The following is a 26,389-nucleotide window of genomic DNA, read 5'->3' as shown; positions in this document are numbered from 1 at the left end:
CTAATAGAACTATGAGCCAAATAATGTAATACTGGAATATATTGTGCTATATTATTTTTACTTCTTTTTAACTTGTCAGTAAGATTTAGTATCTTGGTTGCAATGTTTGTTTGTTTTTCAATCTCTTAGTGTAGTGGCAGTTATAGAGCCAGAAGCTCAGTGCTAGTCTATAGCCTACATGTTATAATAATTAAATATGAGCAGAGTACTAACAATAGTTTTAAAAAAACAATCAAAAGATTTTTGTTTGTGTTTTTGTTTTAATAAAGTCTGAGTCATCTATAATTTTTAGGAATAAATTTGCAGGATTTTTTGAAGTGTAAGAGTAATATTTTTTATAAAAATTAAGAATTTGAGTGGCTTGGGGATCTTTGATATTGATGTTTAGTATTTGAACTTGATGGGTGCTATATTTTCTTTCTTTTTAGACCTGACCTACATAATATGTGGAACAGTTATCCCAACTGCACATTTTTATTTTGATGTTTTTTTAATGAAGTTTTAAATATAATTTGGTTTTAATGACGACATGTAATTAAGAAAATTTACTGTTTCTAAATGCTCTTACCTGCTTATGTGGTGTAGAATGCAGTGGGGACCCTGCAGTGTGAACTCGCCATTGCTCCCTAGTGGTAGGCTCACACACTGTGAGATCAGCCAGTGCATTTGTTAAATCATATACTGCTGATAAGAATGACAAACTGGCTTTCTAACAATGACTACCTCTGTAAGAAACAATATTTTTGAGAAACAGCATGTAGTGTGAAAAGTTTACTATTACTGACTCCTGACTTTTATTTGAGAATAGTAAATTGACATTTTTGTTAATTATTGTCCTTGACTTTGTTCCTTTCACACAGGTGGTATATGATGGACTTTTTGGTACAAATACTAATTCAAAGTTAAGAACATTATCCCTGCAATTTGTACATCACATTTGTATAACGTAAGTTTTCAGACAATTTTTAGCTATAAAATTTTTAACTGGTAGAATGACCAAGTGGTTTGGGTATATTGTTTTCATCCTAAAATCTTTGGCTTTAGTAGAGCGATTATTTCATTTGTCTCAGATATTTCTAAATAATCATCTGAAATAAGATTCTTATCTTGCTTTGAAATATAAGTTGAAATATAATTCTTATCTTGCTTTCTGTTTGTATTTTTTTCGTTTTAAAAAGCTGTCCAGAAATCAAGATTAAACCATTAGGTCCAATGCTTTTGAATGGCCTCACGAAGCTAATCAATGAATATAAAGAGGTAAGCTATTTGCATGTTAAAAATTTAACATTTTATAATTTGAAGTATTTCCTGGAATGAATCTTTCTGGTCTACATGTTGATATAGTTAATGTTTGCTATTGTTCATTATTAACAAATTTCAGAAATTACTGCCCTTCTTTTTTAACTTTTGTTTCTTTGGAAATAAATATTAAAATGGATATATATTTTGGGGTTTTACCACTTCTTAAAGTTACATATTTTAAAGCAAGTCCATTTTATACCTCTGTACAAAAATGATATTCAAGGAAAATCATTTTATGGTTTGTTTCCATATGAGGTTATTTGGATTTGTTTTCTACTGGTAAATGATGTTAATTTTTAGGGGTGGAGATTTTATTAATTCAGAGTCCTATCAAAACATGCATTCAGTAAATTTTTGATTCCTAAACTAAGAGGGACTAGGATTCTTTTGGTTATAGGCTTTTGAATCCTATTTCTCTCTTCTGTATTTTTCTATCTCCAAAATTTTAGGAGAATATACTTAAAAGGTAAGATTTTAAGAAATCCAGTCAGCATTAATTTCTTTAGTCATAGTTGAACATGAATGCATAGTTCAGTAGATTAAGATCTTGCCATCTGAAGTTAGAATTGGATTTGAGTTTAGGTTTATTCTTTGGTGAGTTATTTAAATCTTTGGACTTTTGTTCCTTATCAGAAAAGTGAAAATAATGCTACCTTATTGGATTATTGTAAAAAGATAAATGACTTAATACATGTAAGTTTTTCAGCACAGTTGAGGTCCACTTGTAGATATGACTCATAAAAAGCTGTTCATTTGTTGTGCAGCTGTGCTTTGGGCCTGGCTCTCTTAGCTTTACTTTTATTTTTATTTTTTTATTCCTACTGAATAATATGTGCCTGCTTTTTAAAGTTTAGACCATCTTTCACTTATTTGTGGCATTGATAATCAGATGCTTTGGAGTGATTGGTAGAAATAAGAATGCTTTGGGGATTTTAGAGAGAAACTATATATTTCAAAGTAGGAAACAATGCAGTTCAACCGCAAGAACCTAATCCTCCTACCTTCAAGTGACATCTGCTTGCCTCCCTAATCAATGAATTGATGAGAATGGCTGTTCATATGTAGAAGGGAGAGCCTAGATTCAGTGTATAAACTTCATCTGGCACTTGTTACTGTGTTCTTAGTAATTAGACTGATGGTTTTCATAAAACCAAATAAAGTGTTTTTATCTTCAGGAGGGAATCTTATTATTAGTTATGGTAGAAAAATGAGATGAAGCTGTTTATTACAATTCAGAGCTTTAGAAAATTACATTTCTATGTATTGCCATTTTGTGGTGAGAAGATGGATGTTATGTCAGACCAGTGATAAATTTTCTGATAATTTAAACTATTCTTCTAGTGTGTAGATGGATGATATGGTGTTGAAAATATCCTGACAGAGCATCAGCTAAGAGAAACCTTTCATATGTGACCACAGCATTTTTCTTGTAGAATGAGTTAGTGATGTGAGTTTTTGTTTTGTTTTTCCTTTTAGTAGTGTGATAGATTCTGGGTTTGGATATTTTTGTTGTCCAGATATCATTATCATGTAGTTAAGTAGAGTAGATGTAGGTTTAACAAGGAGTAGGATAATTCATGTAATTGCAGCGAAAAGGTTTTACTGTTTACTGTACTTTTTGTTTTGTCTGTTTTGTTTTTGTTGTTCTTTTCTTTTTCTTTCTTTTCTTTTTTTTTCTTTTAATTTCAAGGACCCTAAACTACTGTCAATGGCATATTCAGCTGTTGGAAAACTCTCCAGGTGAGTAAACCCTTTTTTAGTGAGAGATACCTTGTTGGCAGACAAGAAATGTTTTGTAGCATTTAATAATGGATGGAGAATAAAATTGTTGTGGTTCTGAAAGAGAATGTATGTAATACCCTTAGGTTATTTAGAGATGTCATCTTTGTAGAAGAAAAATAGATGTGATACATTTTAATGTCCATTTGAAGATGTATTACTACATTAAGTATAGTCTTGAAATGAGATTTTGAACTGAATGATGTCATAATGGAATATAATTTTTGTACCCAAGATACATTTGATTAATCTTAAGTATCTTTGTTATTTACAACTAAATGTCATAATCCCAGGGATCATGGTTTGTCTAGTGATTGTTTTTTTTTCTGATAAGTGTTTATGAGTTTGTGTGACCCTATTCCAAAAGATGGATTTATTTCCTTCTCAGCATGACTTGATCTTTCTAATTCCTCTTAGTTTCATCTGCCTTTGCTGTATATCAAAGCAGGGAAACAGAGATGAAGTAACCTCAGTGGCACCATGTGCTGCTACAGCCCCAAGTGGAGGTTTTGTGTGGTTGGTGTAGACTAGATCTTAACTATTCTTTACTGTACAAGGGAAGGAGCTTTGAGATTCGGAAGAAAGTGGCCCCTGGTCTACTTACAAAGCACGGGTTAATCAGCAAACCTTGTCTCGTGTCTGTTGGCATGAAGTAGCAAAGCCCTTTACCACAATGGCTTTTTAGTTTAAATTGCAGTTTGGTCTTCCCTCCTTTCTTCATGTTAAAATCAGAAATGTTAACTGAATGCATGGACTGTTATAAAAGTATCTGGAAAAGAAAATACATGTTTTAATTAGGGCTAGTTGGATTACATGGTTGAAAAATTAAATATTTTGCTTTAAAAAATATTCAGCTCTTGAGGGAAGTAATCTGATGCTGCTGGCATTGTATTCAGGGAGATGAAAATGTGAGCTCAGGAAAACTTGTGTGTAGCTTCATTTTCTCCCTTTTTCTTCTCAAGGAACATGGATAGTAATGATCCTCTCATATTCTCTTACAGCCGAATGCCCCAATTATTTACTAAGGATATAGCTCTTGTGCAGCAGCTTTTTGAAGCCTTGTGCAAGGTAGGGAATATAGCTAATAAGTTTATACTCTGGATGCTTACCTGGAAATTAGTAGGGGAGGGAAACACTGTTTTTATCTTCTTTCTAGGAAGAACCTGAGACTCGACTTGCTATCCAAGAAGCATTGTCTATGATGGTTGGAGCTTATAGTACTTTAGAAGGAGCCCAGCGAACACTGATGGAGGCACTTGTGGCTTCATACTTAATAAAGGTAGGTCCACTGTGAATGACCGTGACTGGTATAAATAGGTTGCATTATTGTTATTTTTGTTGTTATTTTAGTATTGGTCCTGGGGCTTGAACTCAGGGCTTGGATGCTCTCCTTGAGCTTTATTGCTCAGAGTTAGCACTCTATCACTTGATCCACGGCTCCATTTCTGGCTTTTTGATGGTTAATTGGAGATTAGATTCTCACAGACTTACTTGCCTGAGTCTGGCTTTGAACCGTGATTCTCAGATATTAGCCTCTTGAGGAGTTAAGATTACAGGTGTGAGCCACTGGTATCCAGCTTACATTCTTTTTTAGACATATACTATTTGTACACATTTGTCACATGATCATGTCAAACATCATTTGATCTTTCAGTATATTTTATATTGTATACTATTCAAATTAAGGCACACCTATCCCCCAAACATTTCTTTGTGGTGTAAAGTTAAATATTCTAGCTTTTTTTTTTTTTGTGAAAAATACAGGATATTATGATGATCTGCAGTTACCTGTGATGCACTATAATAGCAGAACTTCTTGTATCTAGCTTGATATCTGTAAGTCAACCTTTCTCCATCTTTTCCTATCCTCTACTTTCCCAAAGATGCTGGTAATCACTGTTTGACTTCCAATTTCTATGAGATCAGCTTTTTTAGATTTTACATCTGAATGAGCATGTAGAATTTGTTTTTCTGTCCTTGGCATATTTGGCCTAACAAAATATCTTCTAGTACTTTCTGTGTTGCTGTAATATTTCTTTTTTCCTTCAGCATTGCTGGGGATTAGACCTTGGGCTTTGTTTGTACTAGCCAAGTATTCTACTTCTAAATTATAAGAGTATTACATTTTTTTTTCTTTGCCAATCCTGGGGCTTGAACTCAGGGTCTAGGCACTGTCCCTGAGCTTCTATTGCTTTACAACTTGAGCCACAGCACCACTTCTGTCCTTTTCTGTTTATGTGGTACTGAGGAATCAACCAGGGCATCATGAATGCTAGGTAAGCATTCTGCCACTAAGCCACATTCCCATCTCTAGGAGTATTGTATTTCTAAGAACAATATTTGAATTATATTTCTCTTTATTAGATTAATTTTTGTTCTGCTTTTAATTCTTCATGGTGGGAATTTGACTTTAGGGATGAGTTATACTCTACATGGTGATGCTGTTATTTATAGTCTTCCTGTGGAAGAACTATTCTTAATGTCATGCTTTCCACATTGAAAGTATTGTGCTTTCTTAAATAGTAAGTGAGTACTACAATCCCTGGAGTAGAGTTCCTAGGTAACATTGTTACAGAAAAGCAGAAGGAAACAATGACAAATTGCATATGTCAAAGTGACTCTGTATGAACAAATATGCTAGTATCATCATACATACTCTTCTTTCTTCTTGCCCTTTATATTGGATTTAATGGAAGTATGCAGGAGAATTTAGAATGGCTATAGACACATATGTATTATACAGAAAACATTTATTAAATTTTGCTTTAGTTGTTTGGAGCAGGAAATTAGAAAAGGAATGATGCCATTCATTGGTGAAATTAATATAAATTATGTATACTTAAACTGGGCTGAGATGATTTAATACACTTATATTGAGGGAACTCTTAGAGGCTCAGAAAGGTATCTGGTGTCTATTAAAATAGGATTAAATTGTGCCATTATGTACACTTGAAAGCTTACTATCTAGACAGTCCTATTGTCAAGTTGCTCTACTTCGTTTGGTTGGGCTTATCTGATAGCTCATTAGAATAGAATCCTAGAAACCTTCCCTAGGTCGCTTTGTAAGTAAGTGTTGTATAACATTTGTATAATTCTTTTTTTTATATATTTGTATAATTCTTGTAGGTACTAATTCTACTCTCTGCAGATGACATCATATAGCAGTATTATATACGATGAAAGCTCATTTTATTTCACAACCTGAAATTCAGGCTAGATAGTATAATGTAAACTAGTTCTTTAATATAGACTGAGGAATACTAAGTAGCAAATATGTTAGAATGAATGGGGCAGTATATATTTCTTAATATTTTATCTATCTCAGTTGTGTGGCTGGAGGAATGAGCTCTGGAGAAGGGAAGGTACATGAGAGTAAGCCTTCAGGATTAATAAATACCAAAGCCTGTTGAACTGTGTATTCCTAATTTATTGATCTAACTTAAGTGAATATGTTTGTGTAGTCATTGTTAACTTTAGTTCATTTCTGAGAATGTCAGAGGTGTTTTTTGCTTCAAATTTGTAGAAATACCAAGTAAGCTCTGATTGTGTTCCTTGCAAAACACTTAAATTTCACTTGATATGGCTGAGGAGTTTGAGACTTGAGTAGGCAGAGATAGTGGTCACCAGAGACCTTAGCCCCAAAGCTTGTGCTGTGAAGATATACATGCATAGAAAGTTATTCTGTAGTTAAGGTTTTGTGCATCTTTCCTGCTTTACTCAGAGGATCTTATTAAATGTACTCATGGAAGTACATTTTAAGTAATGGCACTGACTCAAAAACTTACATGTAATTTAAGGTCTTAAGCAGGGCTGGAGTTCATTGGTAGAGTGCTTGTGTCAGGCCCCATGTTTGATCCCCAGCACCCTCCCCTGTAAAAAACAGATACTGAACAAATGATGTCTTGATTTTACTTATTTAGGCACATGTTTATTAACATGTTTACAGTTAGGGTGACATATTATGACTGGACTGAGTTACTGATTATTAAATTCTCTTGTGTGTGTGTGTGTGTGTGTGTCTGTGTCTGTGCCTGTGTCTGTGTCTGTGTTTTTATGTATACAAAAGCCTGAAGTTCAAGTTCGACAAGTAGCTGTGAAATTTGCCAGCACGGTGTTTCCCTCAGATCATATACCTTCCAGATACTTACTCCTATTGGCTGCAGGAGATCCGTAAGTTTCAAAAAATATTAATTTGAACTTGAGTTCACTTCTTTGAAAATGGCCAAGTTATGTTGTTTGCAAAATTGGTCTATGAAATTGAGAAGCAATTTATTAAGTAGTTAAGTGTGGTCTAGTCATGTACCTTTATATTTATAATTATAGGTTGAATAGTGTGTATAGACTGTATATAATGTAGGTTATATGTATATCTATAGTATAGCATTTAGAAGAGAAGTGCTTCTGAAAGAACCAAATATAAATAAAACAAATTGTATAATTGTATGTATAATTATATCTCTAAAAATGGTCCTTATATAAAAACAATGCCATTGATTACTTACTGAACATATTTTAATATTTTTAACATAGAATATAATTTTATATTTAGTATACCGATTTCTCAATGAAGTATATATATATTGAATTTTAGATTAATGAGTTATTTTATTACATTTCTAGATTGTATAATTCATTTTTTTAAATCATTTAAATGTTTCTGAAATTGACATAACTTTAAAAGCAGTATGTAGTGTTCGCTTCGGCAGCACATATACTAAAATTGGAACGATACAGAGAAGATTAGCATGGCCCCTGCGCAAGAATGACACGCAAATTCGTGAAGCGTTCCATATTTTTATGTAATCATTTAATCACAATCAAAAAAAAAAGAACCTCGGGGAAGGGAGGGAGGGAGGGGATGGTAGGGGGAAAACAATGGAGGGGGTAACAATGTTCAAGAGGAAGTGTACTCATTACCTCACTCATGTAACTGTAACCCTCTGTATATAAAAGCAGTATGTACCTATAATGGGATATATTAAAACAATTCATTAACTATGTTGTGTATTTTAGTTAATGGCAGTTTAAAATTCTTTTTTTTTTTTTTTTTAAATTTAATTTAATTTGTGAACATACTGTACAGAGGAGTTACAGTTACATGGGCAGGATAATGCGTACATTTCTTACCAAGCATTGCAGCCTCCTCCTTTGTTTACCCTTCACATCCCTTCCCAGCCTCCCCCCTCCCCCCCTAATCCCAATCCTTCTCCTTCCCCCACCCCCCCCCGCACCCCCCCCCCTCTGCACCAACATTGTAAAGCTCGTTTTGGACATGACAACTTGTACTTCTCATTGTTGCAACAGGTCCACCTGTATCCTTAAACAATTGGTTTTTCCCCATCTCCTCCACAAGTTATACTGACATCAAATATAGTGAAAGCAGGGGTTATACTGTGGGGGAGGGACATACAAAGCAACAAAGAGATAATCTTATAAATGTGTTAGAAACACATGCATGAAAGAAAAAAACATTAAAATACACATCTAAGGGTTCATTTTCCTGACATCACATTATCTGACCTTTTCCGCTTGACGCATACATATACTAGATATTACAAATAAGGGAAACCATGGGACCTACATTTCTTTGGGCCTGGCTTACTTCACTTAATATAATAAAAAATATGGAACGCTTCACGAATTTGCGTGTCATCCTTGCGCAGGGGCCATGCTAATCTTCTCTGTATCGTTCCAATTTTAGTATATGTGTTGCCGAAGCGAACACGGCAGTTTAAAATTCTATGAAGCACTCTAGTATAGGTATAAAATTAAATCATTGTTGCACTTAATATATAGGATTTTTGTATCTTTAAAGTGAGATTCTCATATTTTGAAGCATCAGTTATGCTAATGAAAGGTTTAGATAAAATTATACATCTTTGTTTTGCTTTGATTTTCTTTTTTTGGTTAATAGTTTAAATATCATGGGTTTGCCAGGTCTTTTGGATGGTGGGCAGTGATGGGGTTTGAGTTTAGACTTTTGAACTATCTAAGCCAGTCTACCACACTTGAGCCATGTTCCCAGCCTAGAATTGCCAGGTCTTGACTTTTGATTTCTTATCTGGTCTCCTCATTTATTCACATTTACATTTGCTTGAAATGGCTTTGTATTGCTGATCTTGATTATGGTGGCTTGCTGTTTCTCACTTTTCTACCTTAGTTTCCCAACCATGATCCAAATATACTAGAATCTAGGAGCTAAAGCAGTTCATGTAAAGAGCATGAACTTAGCCAGGTAGCAGTGGCTCACGCCTGTAATCCTAGCTGCTCAGAAGGCTGAGATCTCAGGATCAAAGCCAGCCCAGGCAGGAACCACTAGAAAAACTGGAAGTGGGGCTGTGGCTCAAGCGGTAGACTGCTCGTCTTGAGCTTAAGAATGCAGGGACAGCGCCTAAGCCCAGAGTTCAAGCCCCATGACCGATTAAAAAAAAAAAGAAAGCATAGTTGAAAACATACAATGAATCGAAATGTGTGATAAAGAGCATGAATTTAAGTTCAAGAGGTAGAGTTGAGAAGTATGGGGAGAATGATGAAAGGGGTAATATTGATCAAGAATCATTGTGTTTATAAACTGATTTGTTGAATAGTTTCTATACAACTACTTAATAATACAAATATAATTAAAATAAGAATTTAAGTTTAGGGAGATAAGCCAAACTCTTAACCAGTGGGTTTTGTCTCTAAGTACTAAAAATTATATTTTCAAAACCCAAGTCAAAGTGGAATTAATTCAATATATTTTTTAAGACTGTTCCAGGCAAATGAAAATCTTTTCACCTGAGGCTTTATTTATTAACATTTTTCCCTCCAGCTTTTTATGAGATGCTGTTACGAAAACAAGTTCAATTTAGAGACAATTTTATGGACTTTTAAGGACCATTATATTATCTCTATGTAAGACTGTTGTTGAGGAAATGAATGATAGTCTGAAATAGGTTGGGTTTGTATTTGTATATATTACTGGCATTTATCAATTGTCAGTTGTACAAAATTGATGCTGAACTGCATAGAAGTGTAAGAATTTGGGTGGATATAAAGAACACTGGATAATCACTGAATGTAAAAGTCTGTGTATGATAACCTTGACTCCCCCCTCCCCCCGTCTTGAACTCAGGGTCTGGGTTCTGTTGCTGAACCTCTCAGTGCTCAAGGCTAGTGCTGTATCACTTGAGCCACAGCACCACTTCTGCCTTTTTTCTCAGTAGTTTATTCGAGATAAGAGGCTTATGGACTTTCCTGTCTGGCCTGGCTTTGAACCGAGATCCTCAGATCTCAACCTCAGTAGCTAGGATTGTAGACATCAGCGCCTAGCTTGATTTTACTTTTTTTTTTTTCATGTGTGTCCTAGGGCTTGAACTCAGGGCCTGGGAATTGTCCCTTAGTTCTTTCTATTTTGTCTATTGTGGGTCTTAAACCCAGAGCCTGTGGGCTGACCCTAAGGTTTTTGAGCCACCGCTCTACTTCCAGTTTCCTGGTTGGGTTGGGGGTATAGGGGGTGGGGTTAAGGGGTGGAGGATATTAATTAGAGATAAGAGTCTCGTGGACTTTCCTGCCTGGGCTGGCTTTGAAGTGTGCTTCTCAGATCTCAGCCTCTTGAGTAGCTAGGATTATAGGCAACGGCCACTGTCACCTGGCTTCCTTAGCTTTTTTTCTGCTCAAGGTAGCATTCTTCAATTTGAGCCACAGCTTCACTTCTGGCTTTTTGATGGTTGATTGGAGATAAGAGTGTCACGGGCTTTCCTGCCCTGGCTAGCTTCAAACTGTTATTCTCACATCTCAGCCTCCTGAGTAGCTAGGATTGCAGGCATGAGCCAACCATGACTTTACTTTTAAAGTGGTAAAGTACACATGTAGCTGTATATATAATGAATTGCAGTATCCTATCTTGTTTTTCCTCTTAGAATAAAATGTGCAAGGCAAATGACTACAAATCTCATTGAATTTCCAATAAAGCAAGTAATTTTTTATGCTGCATTTTTGCTTAAGTAGACAAAAATACATTTTAAGGCATTTTCTCAGATCTCTAGCTTCCATGTAGCATGTTTATTTCATTCTTTAAGTGACCATTCTCTAGTTGATTAAGTTAATTTTTGTTCTTTCTGAAAGACGAGAAGAAGTTCATGGAGAAGCACAGCGAGTATTAAGGTGTCTTCCTGGGAGAAACTCAAAAGAAAATGCTTCCAAGCAGATGCCCTCTTTTCCAGAAATGGTACATTATATCCAAGAAAAGGTATGGCTCTTAACTTTAGATAGTTTTGTAAGAGATGATGAAGATAAAAATGAGCAGTATAAAGTTAAAAATATTATCACTAAATGTTGAGGAGTAATAAACTTTCTAGCCATGTGAATATATACAGTAATAGGGAATTACTTAATGAGGAGAAAAATACAAGTCTTAAACCATTATCAATAAATGGGCAAAGGAGCTAAGGAGAGACTTCTCAGAAGTTAGAATGGCAAATAAATGCATGAAGAAATGCTCAACATCCATGGCCATAAAAGAAATACAAATTGAAACAACATTGAGATTCCATCTCACCCCAGTTAGATTGGCCAACATGGAGAGTTTGAACAATAACAAATAATGGCAAGGATGTGGGGAGAAAGGAACCTTATTGCACTGTTGGTGGGAATGTAAACTAGTACAACCACTTTGGATGGCCGTTTGGAGATTTCTCAACAAAACAAACATAGATCTTCCCTACAGTGTAGTCATGCCACTCTTAGGCAACTACCCAGAATATTACAAGTCAGGATATGGCAAAGATAATTGCATATCCATGTTCATTGCTGCCCTATTCACAGTTACCTAGTCATTCACAATCACCAAGTTATAGAAACAGCCCAGGTACCCTACAATAGATGAGTGGATCCAAAAATGTGTGGTATCTCTACACAATGGATCATTACTCATCCATTAGAGAGAATAATACGTCCTTCGCAGGGAACTGGATGGACCCTTGAACAAATAATATTAAGTGAGGTCAGCCAAAGTCAGGGAGACAAATGGAGCATTGTTTTCTCTCTAGTATGGAAGCTAGATCTAAAACTACCTGGACATGATAACTTATACAGGACTTCATGCATGTACATAAAACAAACTAAAGGAGAATATTCTTAGGGGAGGAACCCAAAGGTGTAACTCCTCTGAACAAATTCCAGGAAATGGGGAAAAAAATAGGTCTTTTTGTTTCTGTTTTGTTATTCATTTTTTTATTGTGTAGGAGTTCAAGTCCAGGTCCTTTGTCAGGCAGGCGATCTACCACTGATCTATATCCCAAGCCCCTTGTTATTACTTTTAGGAGCATTATTTAGGATATCATAAATTTAAGGATGCTTTTGGGAGCGGGTTCAGATGTTTTCAACCAATGACGATTCCATCTGCTTTGCACGGTGTTTGCTGCTGCCGAGTGAAGAGTATTGGCATTAGTCATCCCTAACCCTGACTGTCCACAACTTTCCTTTACTGGTGGGACATGGTTTACTGCATGTCCTCTTGTGACTGTATCACCTCTTGGTGATTCTAGCTTTTGACTAGGTAGGCACCATAAGGGTATTGGATATAAGCAAGCAGCAGCCATTTTTCTCTTTTCCTTATCACAGTGTTGTTTGTAGTTGGAAAATGTCCTGCCACTTCCAGTAGTAATGAAAATAATTGGTATTCAGTAGCCTGGTGTGACCAGTTAATAGATGGCTGGCTAGAGTAGGTATGTCCTAATCTGGTTAAAATAAGCTAGTGAAAACTGTGTGGGGAAAAAGCAACATACCTGCCATTTAGAGTTCAAGGGATACATACAATCAGGGGCATTAGTAGGAAAATATTTTGGTTAGACAGGTGCAAATCATTGATAATAATGTAGATAGAGATAGTTATTTTTGAGTTGAGGAAGGGCATATGTGCTCTGTTTCTAAATAATTTTATTTGTTTGGTATTTGTTATTAGGCTTCCCATCGAATGAAAACTCCAGTCAAATACATGACTGGGACCACTGTCCTTCCCTTTAACCCAGCAGCATTTGGAGAGGTAGGACTTTCATATATTGCTGTTTGTTTCTGTAAAGGTTCCAGATGATGACAACATACCCGAATAAATTCATATGGTCTCTTTGAGTAATAGGCACACCCATATTGTAGTGCCATTTTCTTTTTAAGGGTCTTTATTTGGTAGTTTGTATGATTATTTTAATTATTTTATTTTTTTAAATACGTTTTTTATTGTAACAATACTGTACAGAGGGGTTACAGTTACATGAGCAAGGTAATGAATACATTTCCTATCAAGCATTGTTACCTCCTCCTTTGTTTTTTCCCCCTGCCATTCCTTCCCTCCCATATTATTTTAATTCATAATTATTTGCTCAGATTCTTCCCTTCCTTTCTCTCCCCCTGTGCTGGGGATGGAACCCAAGGCCTCAAGCATGTGAGGCAAGTGCTGTATACCATGTGGCTGTATCCATCTTCATCTTAGCGAGATTCTTGTGAAAGAACTAAATGCTTTGCCTTGGTTACTGTTGGGCTTTTTTTTTTTTTTCTCTGATAGTCTAGTAAGTTAGAGAAATGTGGCTTAGATACTTTACTTCATCCCAAAGCTTTGGGGAGTCTTAAATTTTTTTTTTTTGTTGTTGTTGTAAAGATACTATACAGACTACACATAGAGCTCCCCTAAGACCCAGCAATCTCACTTTTGGGCATTTACCCAAATGATCATAAACAAGGCCATACTAAAGCTACCAGCCCAACTATGTTTGTCATAGGATTACTCACTGTAGCTAAGATATGGAATCAACCCAGATGCCCCTCAGTAGATGAATGGATCAAGAAAATGTGATATATAAATACAATGGAATACTGTTGGGCTTAAAAAAAATAAATTATAGTTGGGTGCTGGTGGTTCACACGTATAATCCTAGCCACTCAGGAGGCTGAGATCTGAGGATCATGGTTCAAAGCCAGCCCCGGCAGGAAAGTCTGTGAGACTCTTATCTCCACTAAACCACTAGAAAACCTGAAGTGGCGCTGTGGCTCAAGCAATAGAATGCTCACCTTGAGCTGAAGAGATTAGGGACAGTGCCCAAGCCCAGAGTTCAAGCCCCATGACTGACAAAAGAAAAAAAAATATGATTTTTGAGTACTGTTGGACCTCTTCATCAAGTTAGAGTATAAAGCCAGTGTATTGTTGAAGTTGTTGGAGTTTTCTGGGCTTGAAGTTGAGAAGTGGTAAATTTATCACATTTATTAAGAGGAATTTCATGTTTCACATTGTTGATTTATACTCATTAAATATTACATGAAGCATGTTGTTTACATTTGAATAACACTAGAGGTAGGGGTAGGCTTAGAACATGAAAGACCCTGGGTTCAATATATAGCACCAAACGTTTGGGTTTGCATTTTAATTTCATTAAGAAAACACTTGGATTTATTAAATTTGTCCTACCAGTTTTGTTCCATTATGATAATTTAGTGAAAATACTGAAACAACAATTTCCAGGTTTCTGTCACGATTGGGAAGACTGAAGGAGATGGAGAAGTCAAAACTGGAAATGTCCACCCCCCCACCTGTGTCCCCCCCTTCTTTCTTTCTCTCTCTCTCTCTCTCTCTCTCTCTCTCTCTCTCTCTCTCTCTCTTCGCCCCCCCTGGGACTTGGACTCCTTAGATTTTACAATCGAGGCTGTTACTTGATCACTTAAGCCACAGCTCCACAGCTCCACTTCTGGCTTTTTGGTGGTTAATTAGAGACAAGAGTCTCATGGACTTTTTCTGCCTGGGCTGGCTTAGAACTGAGTAGCTAGGATTGTAAACATGAAACATGACCAACCAGTGTCCAGTTTGGAAAATTTGAAGACTACTTTCCCCACATTGACTTTTTGAGGAGCTTACCTTATATTTCTCTTCATTATGCTTTTAGATAGTTCTATACTTGCGCATGTGCTTGGCTCATAGTGCAGGAGTGGTTCCCACCTCTCAGAGTTTGGCTGATATGCAAGATCATGCTCCAGCCATTGGACGCTATATACGAACTTTAATGTCAAGCAGCCAGGTGACACCCTCATCATCTAATAAGAGTGGAGAAACCAATCCTGTTCAGATCTACATTGGCTTGCTCCAGCAGTTATTAGCAGGTGTTGGAGGTAAGAAGTTATGATGCTAACAAAAGATACTGAAACACTGAAGCAACAATTTAGTTTCTAAATTTATTTGACTCTCTAATTGTCTTTTAATTATTAAAAAAACTGTGTGACAGGGTCTCATCCTGTAGCCCAGGATGGCCTAGAACTCACTAATAGGCTGGCCTTGAATTCATGATCCTCCTGTCCTAGCCTCATGAGTATTGTAATTACAGAGGCTGGCTACCAGGCCTGGTCTTGGATACTTTAATAATAAGATAAGTTAACAGCAGGTGAACATTTATTATGTTCACACATTTATAAATGTTTGCAGAGCTATCTTTTGATAGATAACTACAAAGTATTAATTAACATCTTACGTTTATCGTTTGTTTTTGTAGAACTGAGGGAGTTTGTGCTTAAGCAGTAGCTTCACATACTTTAGAAGAATTTGATGATCCCTGCATATTTATTATTTTTATTGAAGCTGAAAATGGTTCTGAATTTTTATTTAGGTTTGCCAGTCATGTATTGTCTATTGGAAGCGGTGTCAGTATATCCAGAAAAACTGGCTACTAAATTTGTAGACAAAACAGAATGGATAAAGGTATGTTCTTACATGTGTATTCTCTTTAAATCTGGGTATTTCAAACTTGTTCTATATGATTTCTTCTTCTTGGCATTGTCACTTTAGGTCATTTTGAAAATTCTCTCTAATCAAATAGGAAAACATGTAGGTCAGTATACCTCATTGACTTATCTTGGTGAGGATAAAAGGTGAATTTGATTTTTATGAGAAAAAAGAATTCATTTTCTTATTCAGTGTTTTTTTAATTTTTTTTTTTTTTTAGTAAGAATAGATTTGTATAGTTAAAAAATAAAATGTTCTCTTCCGATAAATGTTGCCTAGCTATCTAAATCTCTCCAGTGTTCTACCCTCACCTATATTTGTAGGATAAACTTCTTGAGTTTTTAAATATTCATATATAGAAAATATGGCTTTAAAATTTTTCCCTTTCACACAAAGGTGGCATACTTCTCCCAGTAAAACTTGTAGTTCCTCTGTAATTACCGTGAGAGCTCCTATTTAACAGTTTTATCATTTCCATACTGTGACTCATTCTGGATCCTTACTCATGACCATTTAAGATGCTTCCAGTCTGCTCTAATGAATATCATTGGTATATGAGGTGATGGGCTTCTTAGATAGATTCCTCTGAGGTGGGATTGTTGGGTGAGAGGACATGCTTTTATAATTTTGATAGATGAATGCCACACCTTCTAAATGGGTGATACCAATCATATATTACTGTTTTTGTCCCAAAGTCACAACAAAAGGGTTACCAGGTTTAGCAAATAGAAACGTAAGTTAAATTTGAATTTGCGATAAAACAGTGATGAGTTTTTTTCCTTTTTTTTCAGTGCGGTTATGACTCATCCAGTTTTGTATACTTCTTGTGTTTCATAATGCAGTACTTGTTGGAAAAGGTAGCCTGAGCTATGATAAAAGTGATAAATTTAGATTTTTAGGTTTTTAAATATTAATTTTCTAAAAGATGCAAGTTTTGCATTTTTTTTCTAGAAAAATCTCATCTTGTGAAATTGCTTTTTGTTTAACAGATTTCTTTGTTACTGTTTCCTAATTTTTTTTTTTTTTTTGGTCCGGTCCTTGGGCCTGAACTCTGGGCCTGGGTGCTGTCCCTCAGCTCTTAAGCTCAAGGCTAGCACTCTACCACTTGAGCCACAGCGCCACTTCCGGCTTTTTTCTTTTTGCTTATGTGGTGCTGAGGAATTGAACCCAGAGCCTCAGGTATGCAAGGCAAGCACTCTACCACTGAGCCACCTTCCCAGCCCCAGTATTTCCTGATTTTAAAATAATGCTATAGCTTTTTAGTTTGGTCTTCTAGTAAAAGATGAAATGTTTATGGCATCTGAAGAGAAACCAAATAAGTTTTGATCTTTTAGATCAGAGATAGTCATACATTGTGGTCCTTCACTAAATATAGTTTGAATCTCTTTTTTCTTTTTTTTCTTGGTACTGGAGTTTAAACTCAGGGCCTTGTTAGGTAGGCAGATTATCTACCATTTGAGCCACTTTCTACAATCCCTTTGCTTTCATTACTTTATTACTAGGCCTTATATTTTTATTTTTGCCTGTAGTCTCCATTTGTATTTCCTGTATAGATGATGTGCCAGGGGCATGCCATCATTCTCAGCTCCTTTTGGGTTGAGGGGTCTTTCAAACATTTTGCCCAGGCTGGCCTTGAACCATGGTCCTCCTGATCTCCACCTCCTGAGTAGCTAGCATTATGGGAATGAGCTACCACTTTTTTTTTTTTGTAATTTTTGTATTTTGGGGATGGTACTGCATACTGGGCAAACGGTTTCCCTCTAAGTCACATCCTCAGACCATTTACATTTTAAAATGTTTGAAACAAGTCCAGAGACAATGTTGCATGATATAAAAAATGAGGTACTTACACCTTTTTATTGGAGCATAGATCTCTTTGTTTGTTTATATGTTATTTTGTGCTCCTTTGCACAATGGCAGTATGGAATAGTCTCCCTCTTGATCATAAAGGCTGTTTGGTTCTTTCCAAAAAAACTTTGCTGACCTCTGTTTTAGACCATCTGTGTATTTCAGCTGTTTTAAACTTTTCTCTTTTTTAAAAATTTTTTTTATTGTGAAAATACTGTACAGAGGGATTACAGTTACATGGGCAAGATAATGAGTACATTTCTTATCAAGCACTGTAGCTTCTTCCTTTGTTTCCCCTTCCCATCCCTTCCTATCCTTCCCCCCGCCCCCCCCACCCAATCCTCCCCAAACTTTTCTCTTTTTGATGGAAGTGCATTGTAGAGTTTGGTATATGATTCAGCTTTTCCCCCACTCCCTCCCACCCTCCAAGCCTGGTCAGTTGTGGAGCTTGAACTCAGGGCCTGGCCACTGTCCCTGAGCTTTTTTGCTCAAGGCTAGTGCTCTATAACTTTGAACCACAGCACCACTTCTGGTTTTCTGGTGATTAATTGGAGATAGTAGTCTCACAGACTTTCTTGCCAGGCCTAGCTTCGAACTAGAATCCTCACATCTTAGTCTCTTGAGTAGTTAGAATTACTGGCATGAGTCACTGTACCTGGCTGAGTCAGCTTTTATTTTGCCTTAAAATATTTTATTTATTTCTCAGGTAATGAATAGATTGAACATCGAAATGCATCATTTATTTTGTAATTTTAAATGTTAGATATTTTCACCAGGAAAATGTTATAGGTCATATATCTATTTGTTTTCTATCCTGCTTAGAGTCTGATGAATAGCAGTAAAGAAGAAATGCGTGAATTGGCAGCGTTGTTTTATTCTGTGGTCGTATCAACCGTGTCAGGAAATGAGTTGAAGTCAATGATAGAACAACTTATAAAGACTACAAAAGACAATCATGTATGTTATCAGTTCTTTTTATTTTTTGATAGAACATAACAAGGTTTTTTTAAAATAAATTTTTTATTGTGTAAATACTGTACAGAGGGGTTACAATCATGAGAAAGGTAATGAGTACATTTCTTATCAAGCATTGTTGCCTCCTCCTTTGTTTTCCCCCTACCATCCCTTCCCTCCCATCTCCACAACTACATCCTCCCCCCCACCACCCCTGCCTAAATTGTAAAGTTCATTTTTCGACATAGCGTCTTGTACATCTCATTGTTGCAGTGGGTCAACCCTGTATCCTTATTTAAACAATTTTTTTTCCCTTCCCCTCCCCAAATTATACCAACATCAAATACAGTGAAAACAGGGGTTATACGGTGGGGGAGGGACATACAAAGCAACAACAACAAAAAAAATCACAGTATTTAACCTGATTCTAGTTTTTGTTTTCCTATCTATAAGATGAACTTAGAATTTCCTTGCATTTATAATTATAAAGTAGGGAGAAAATATGTTGATTCAGTTTTACGTTAATACTTGAATGCTGTTGTCTAAAAGTACTGATTTAGGTGCTGTTTATACAATGGTCGGTAAACATATGAGAATTTCTACTGCTAACTGGTCATCAGAAGGGTTAGATCCTTTTTTTCTTTCATTTCTACTGTCACTCACCACCATGACTATCAAAACCACAAATAAACTGTGCTTTCAAATTGTTTGTGTTACTGCCACTCACCACCGTGACTATTGGAACAGCAAATAAATTGTGCTTTCAAACCGTTTTGTTTCTTGTATTTGGAGGTTTTAGAAATTAGAAATAGAACCTGCTCGTTGTATTTTGTTGGCAGTAGGGAGAAAATGTGCTGGAACAGTATGTTGTTTTCTAGCTACAGAAGTGGTAGACACCAGAAGAAAGCATGAGTGCTATAAGAGCCTGTTAAGGGAAAGTCAGTGTACCGGTTGAAGTCTGTGTGAGATTAGGGTATCAATTTTTTTTTTTGGTGCTATTGGGGTTTGAACGCAGTACCTTAGGCTTGCTTGGCAGGTACTCTATTGATAAAGCCATACTTCTAGCCCCTTTTGTTGTGATTATTTTTTTTTTGACACAGAGTCTCACTTTTTGCCATAGTATGCACTGTGGTTTTCCTGTATATGTTTCTTACTGTAGCTGAGGACAGGTGCATGCCACCACACCCAGCTTCTTCTGTTAAGATGAAAACTTGTGAACTTTTTTAGACAGACTAGCCTGGAACCATCATCTTTCTGATCTCAGCCTCCCACAGAGGTGGGATGACAGGTGCAGGCCACTACATCCAATTGTTGGTTGAAATGGGATCTCCTGGACATTTTTCCAGGCTCAAACTTTGATGCTCCCAACCTCTACCTCTCAAGTAGCTAGGATTCCAGGTGTGTGTCAATAGTCCCTGGCTAATGGAATCTACATCTTGAAGTAAATCAAGTCTGAGCCTAATTCCTCAGCATTCTCTTTGTTAGAAACTGAAAGTTTGATTCATTGGCATCTGGTGGAACCCAGTGGCCAGTTTATTTTTTTAACCTTCTGTCTTATTAGAGACATACTTCTAATAACAGTTAATTCAGTGTATTCTTTGGTGTGTGAGAAAGAGATAGACATATACTGTTGTGTTGTTACATTCAGAGCCCTGAGATACAACATGGATCCTTACTTGCATTGGGATTCACAGTGGGAAGATACTTGGCTAAAAAGAAAATGAGAATGGGAGAGCACCAAGACCTGGAGGCTGATGCAAGTTTCCTGCCTGACCAAGAGGAGCTCATTCAGACTGCCACAGAAACAATAGGTCATTATGTCTGTTCTGACTTAATTCTGTTAAGTTTTAACATGTCATTTTAATTTCTTATTATAGTGTCCTCCCTCCCTCTAGACAGGGTTTCACTGTGTAGCCTTTGCTGCTCTTGAACCTCCAGATCCTCCTCTTAGTGCAGGGATTACAGGCATATGCCATCATACCAGTCTCACTGTTAGACCTTACAGGGACAAGGTTTTCGACCAAAACTTAACTTGATGTGAAATAAATTCACATTTTTTAGTAAAAATGCAAGTATTTTATTATATATTTACCCTACGTTTCAGTTTGACAGTAGTGATGGTATTGCACTGTGGCCATGGTGTCTTGTTACTGATTATAAATGTTAACTACTGGCCAACCAAAAGCTAGACTTTGATTTTATTTTGCTGTCTTTAATAAAATTTAAAAAATTGCCATACCTTGCTAATTGCCAGGGGATCACAAGGTAAACAATATATTTTTCTGTTTATCTAATTATGCTTACAGGTTCATTTCTGGACAGTACATCCCCACTTTTGGCAATTGCTGCCTGTACAGCCCTGGGTGAAATTGGTAGAAATGGTCCACTCCCTATCCAAAGTGAGGGATCTGGCTTTACCAAGCTGCATCTTGTTGAAAGCTTACTAAATAGAATTCCTTCCAGTAAAGAAACAAATAAGGCAAGTCTTTTTATTTCTTACTTTCCTTCTGCAATTCTTTGTATTCATAGATTTGTAAATGCACAAAACAGATTATAATGGATATATGGAGTTGTAGCTGGGAGAAAGACTTACTAAGGTATAAAAGAATGATAAAGAACAACATCCATGTATTTGCTTTTATTCACCAGGAAATCTCTTTCATCATGCAAGCACTGGGTAATAAATACCTAAAATTTTTTTTTTTTTTTTTGTAAAAAAAGTTGTTTTTTTTAATAGTGACTTTAACCTTCTGCAGCCTATTTGGTTTTAAGAACTTTGGGCATTAGCAAGCAATGTGAATAATCTGAGGTAAAGGATGTTTTGTAAGTTATTTTGTGTGTGTGATTTAAGGGAGTTTAAAAGATTCTTGGTGATCAAAGCACCTCTGCGTTGAGGAATAAGATGATTTAATAAGCAGAAAAATCAGTTTACTGAAAGTTTAGAAAGCCAAGATGCTGTGGTTCTTGGTTTAGCTACTGTTTGACTTTCTGAAGTTACCACACAGTGTCGCTTTTATTAGCTATTATGAACTGATGATTGTCAACCTTTGTTGAGCACTATAATGAGCCAGGGAGCTTGCTAAGTGTTTTCTGTGCATTCAAATTATGCTAAAGTTTTAGTAAAGCAGGCAGAGTTGTCATCTCTGTGAAAAAAGTCCTAGAAAGGGAAGTAACTTTTCCAAAGGCTACTAACGGTACAGAGGTGATTTGATTCTGTGTCTTCTGAGTCCAGAGCCTGCATTTCAAATCTTGGAAATTTAAAGGAAAACAATTCTAAAGTCTTTCCTCTTTCATTTTATAACTGGATCCTTAATGACTCAGTTTTGTGTCTTTTTGTCTTCAGTGCTTTATCATACTTTAAAATCGGGTGCTTTTATACATATGCAATAAACACATAGACATTGATGTATTAGGTTGTCACCTTACCTTGGAAACACCATTATGAGATAAAGCTGTTATGTACTTTGTTTAAAAGAAAAAAAATTCTAAATTGAAAAAATTCTGTTTTTTCCAGATGAAAGAACGAGCAATCCAAACATTGGGGTATTTTCCAGTTGGGGATGGGGATTTTCCTCACCAGAAACTTCTCTTGCAAGGTCTCATGGATTCTGTGGAGGTATTTATGTTGTTATCTGATTGTTAATTGTTCAGACAGAAAACCTTTTTTTAGTTATGATTTTGCATGCTATGAGAATTTTACTTAAACCTTCATTTATTCATCTCACGCTTTTTTTTTTTTTCTTTTTTTTTGTTGGTCATGGGACTTGAACTCTGGGCCTGGGCGCTGTCCCTGAACTCTTCAGCTCAAGGCTAGCACTCTACCACTTGAGCCACAGTACCACTTCTGGTTTTCTGAGTGGTTTATTGGAGCTAAGAGTCTCACTGTCTTCCTGCCCGGGCTGGCTTTGAACCGTGATCCTCAGACCTCAGCCTCCTGAGTAGTTAGAAATTACAGGTGTGAGCCACCGGCGCCCAGCCCTCACACTTAATTTTTAATGCTAGTGTTAAGACTTGTTGCTATGGTAGTTATAAATGACAAATCATCTATCTGTAAAAGACCTTCCCTCATAATTTTTGTATGAAACACAGTGCAGTGTGAGCATAAGAGGAAAGCTATTCAGGCAACGAGATGCGGGGAGACATGCTGCTGTTCCAGTTGCTCTGGCGTATGGTAGTTTAAATGCCCTGTGTAGGATAGAAGACTTACATGTGGTTAGTACTAGCACATTGGGATAAGGTCTTAGCATGACCTGATACGTCCTTTTTAATTATTGTGCTTCATGACAAGCCTCTTTTGACCCTTCCAACTAGAATAGATTCTTCAGTTCTATGTGGTATCATGACCTGTTACTTTTCTTCACAGTGTATATCACAGCTTCTTGCTATCCACTCGACTGAAAGTAGAGTCTGTCTTGCTTACCATTGTGGAACAAGTTTCCAGCAATCCTCTCTCCATACTCATTTTAACACACTTTTAAACTAACACATTAGCTGAAAGCACACCAGCAAAAAGAATGAAAAATAAACTGGGCTCACACCTATAATCCTAGCTACTCGGGAGCTGAGATCCGGAGGGTCACAGTTTTAGTCTAGGCCAAAAAAAATGCTTGCAAGACCCCATCTCAACAGAAATAAACTGGATGTGGTGGCACATGCCTATCATCTCAGTTATGGTTAGAAGAATAAGCAGGAGGATTGTGAACTGCCCTGCATTAGGCTGGGCTGTCCTGGACAAAAAGTGAGATTCTTTGTAAAAAAAAAAAAAACAAAGCAAAAGGAATTGTTGTTGTGGCTCAAGTAGTAGAGTGCCTGCCTAGCAAACATGTGGCTCTAAGTTCAAATCCTAATACTAAAAAAAAAAAGTGAAAATAAAGCATATTGAGAACAGAAATATTGAGCAGGTTTTCTACAGAAATGATATTCTTAGGAAATATCACTTTTCAATAATGGCTATCGCTTCCTTCTTTGTAGGCCAAACAGATAGAACTTCAGTTCACCATTGGCGAAGCCATTACCAGTGCTGCTATAGGAACCAGTTCCGTGGCTGCCCGAGATGCCTGGCTTGTGACTGAAGAAGAATATATTCCTCCAGCTGGTACCAAATTTTCACTTAATCAGTTTATTTATTTTTGTAAATAAAAAAACCCTTTGTTGTCTTTAAATATTTGTACAGAGTAGGTGTCATTTAATACTACAAAGCATCTTGCTCACTGACAGCCCCTTTTACCTAATCAGTATATAATTATCAAATAGTCTTTTTGTTGTTTGTTCTTGTTTCACATTTGTGGGAGGAAAAAAAGGTACTAACTCTTGGTCAAATAATGATATATGCCTTACCAATTTGGTACACTGGTTTAAAATAGTTGATGTAGGAAAAATTTGAGAACTTCTTTTTCCAATCTCTGGCAAGCAGACCACAGAGTTAGCTTGGATTTCCTTCAAACTTGTGTTCTTTTACTTTAGCCAGTGGCAAAATTTGAGGCATCATACTTTACAAAATTAAGTGTCTCCAATCCTTTATTACATATTGAAGCCTCTGTCTTCTAGCTGTGAAAGTTCATTGGCTTTTAATGACTGCATAGTTAAGGGCCCATGTGGTTCCTGACTATATGCTATAGATACTAAAAGTATCTTGTGCTTTGATTTGAATTTGAAATTGAAAATACTTTAGTATTTGAACCAGAATTTTTTAAATCCTTAAGAGGAAAAAAAATTAAAAAATTAAAAAAATAAAAAAATTAAAAAGTTTTTAAAATGCTATTTTCTCATTTGGAGCAATTAAGAATGCTGTCATTGTAACAGTTTCATTAGGAGTTGTATTTCATCATGGGTGTTTCAATTTAGCTGTTGCACTTAGTGTTATAGTTAGCATTTAACACTACACTATTATCTTCACTTGTTATTTTATTGGCCACCATATAGAGATCGAAAGGAAGTACACTAAGGACATAGCTCAAGTATTAGCATACTTGCCCAGTAAGTGCAAGACCTAAATTTAAATCCTGGTATTGTCAAAAAAAATATGTTGAAGGAATAGAAAGACACACTTAACTTTGTTTTGTAAGCTGTAATTAGGAAGACTGGATTGAATGAGAATCAATTTTTTCAGATTTTTTGAATACATATGAAGTAAAGCAAGGAAAAAATTGTTTAGTTAGAAAAAGATACTCAAGGGAAGTGACCATTAAGAAGAAGTCAGTCAAATCTGAAGTGGAGATTGCATGGGAGTGGTTTGGTGATATCAGATATGAGGTCTCACACTAATGAATGGATTTGCTCTAAGAGACATATTGTTAGGTCCATGGATTTTCACATCATGACTTAAGTGTGGCAATGGGAAAATAAAAAGGAGGATTCAGTCTAACTCTTTTTTTTGGTTGGCCACTTACGATTTTCTGAGTGGTTTATTGGAGATAAGAGTCTTACAGACTTTCTTGCCTGGGCTGGCTTTGAACCGTAATCCTCAGATCTCAGCCTCCTGAGTAGCTAAGATTATAGACAGGAGCCACTGGTGCCAAGCTCTTTGGGATTATTTTAAAAACTAGATTGTTTTTTTTTAGTCTGGCATTTTAACCATTTCACTATCTTTAGGTTCAGTTATGGAGGAACTTTTGTAAGGGTGATGCTGCTTTAATTTCACATATTTCTATGTTGAAATTTATGCATCCATTAGAATCAACATTTCCTTCAGTTTTTTTTCCCCCCTCTATTTTTATTTTATGAGGGTCATCTTAGTGGGCAGCCTGCTCTTGAGATTATAATCCCTATTGCCACTTAGGTGAGATGAAACTGACAACAGTAAGATAAACAACAGTTCAAAAGCCAGGTAATTAAATGTAGTAATAAACAATTAGAAATATCAAATATATAGACCAATAGGATTAGAAAAGAAAGCCTAGTTGGGTACTGGTGGCTCACATTTGCAATCCTAGCTACTCAGGAGGTGAAGACCCTGAGGATCAAGATTTGAAGCCAATTTGGACAGCAAAGTTTGTGAGGCTCCATTTCCAAAATAACAACAACAAAAAACTGAGCTGGAAGAATGGTTCAAGTGATATAGCATCAGCCAAGAAGACATGAGTCCCTGAGTTCTGGTACTGGCATAAAGAGAGAAGAGAAAGAGAAACTGTGATGTTTGTTAGATAAACTAGGAGATTAAAAATGATGAAAGCTAAAGATATCAGTAGTTAATAAAATGGAGGAGAATAGGGAAAGGACATAGAGAAGCAAGACCAGAAATAGAAGAAAACATGGGATAAAGGCATAAGAAATACTAGTAAGAGAGAATGTAATAAAGTTAGTATAGAGAAAGAGAAAATGAGCATAGAAAAGAAACAAATAGGTCTCACTATTTCTGAGAGTAGTATGGATCCTTCCATTCTTGTCTAACAGTTTACACTATATGGGGACAGCTGCTTTTCTCCCTGAAGTCCAAACAAGTTAGACGAGGTGCTGTATATAGTCTGAACCCTAGTCTGTCTCCTAGCCTGTCTTTCCTACTGGGTTAAGGCTGTCCTCAAACGATTCCCAGCTTCTGAGCCTTAATTTTTTTAGTCCTCTGGGAGTATACAAAGCCATCAAACCAAAGCAGGTTTTGCTGGCTGGGCAGGACATAGGTCTCTGATTGAACCTGTGTGCTTTGGGTTTATACTTCTGTCCTAGAATCCTACTCATGTTCACACACATGTGATCTCTTCTGACTAGAGTTTGGGTTGAAGCTCTTGTCACTGCTTTCACACTGGCTTCCCTCTGTGGTAAAGCTCCGTT

At 36.3% G+C, this 26,389-nt stretch overlaps 1 protein-coding gene and 2 non-coding genes across 6 annotated transcripts in view; 2 read left to right on the top strand and 1 right to left on the bottom strand.

Annotated features, from left to right (window-relative positions):
* The window catches only part of Ecpas (Ecm29 proteasome adaptor and scaffold), a 104,658-nt gene that overhangs the window by 47,912 nt on the left and 30,357 nt on the right, over positions 1-26,389 (top strand). For all 4 annotated transcript variants that reach the window (XM_042695194.1, XM_042695188.1, XM_042695179.1 and 1 more), the window contains 15 exons: positions 861-946; positions 1,179-1,257; positions 2,993-3,042; positions 4,083-4,149; positions 4,238-4,360; positions 7,148-7,251; positions 11,188-11,311; positions 13,025-13,105; positions 14,991-15,213; positions 15,705-15,796; positions 18,491-18,625; positions 20,271-20,433; positions 20,929-21,101; positions 22,137-22,238; positions 23,594-23,717. In XM_042695194.1, coding sequence (XP_042551128.1) covers positions 861-946; positions 1,179-1,257; positions 2,993-3,042; positions 4,083-4,149; positions 4,238-4,360; positions 7,148-7,251; positions 11,188-11,311; positions 13,025-13,105; positions 14,991-15,213; positions 15,705-15,796; positions 18,491-18,625; positions 20,271-20,433; positions 20,929-21,101; positions 22,137-22,238; positions 23,594-23,717 — 1,726 coding nt within the window. The remainder of the gene's footprint in view (positions 1-860; positions 947-1,178; positions 1,258-2,992; positions 3,043-4,082; positions 4,150-4,237; positions 4,361-7,147; positions 7,252-11,187; positions 11,312-13,024; positions 13,106-14,990; positions 15,214-15,704; positions 15,797-18,490; positions 18,626-20,270; positions 20,434-20,928; positions 21,102-22,136; positions 22,239-23,593; positions 23,718-26,389) is intronic.
* LOC122124273 lies at positions 7,772-7,878 on the top strand. The gene has a single exon (XR_006150514.1). It is a non-coding gene; the product is annotated as a U6 spliceosomal RNA (small nuclear RNA).
* Positions 8,700-8,806, bottom strand: LOC122124256. The gene has a single exon (XR_006150510.1). It is a non-coding gene; the product is annotated as a U6 spliceosomal RNA (small nuclear RNA).

The sequence above is a fragment of the Dipodomys spectabilis genome, unplaced genomic scaffold, assembly GCF_019054845.1.
Source record: "Dipodomys spectabilis isolate Male_0828 unplaced genomic scaffold, ASM1905484v1 ptg000006l, whole genome shotgun sequence".
NCBI lineage: Eukaryota > Metazoa > Chordata > Mammalia > Rodentia > Heteromyidae > Dipodomys > Dipodomys spectabilis.
This window is presented reverse-complemented; position numbering and strand designations above follow the sequence as displayed.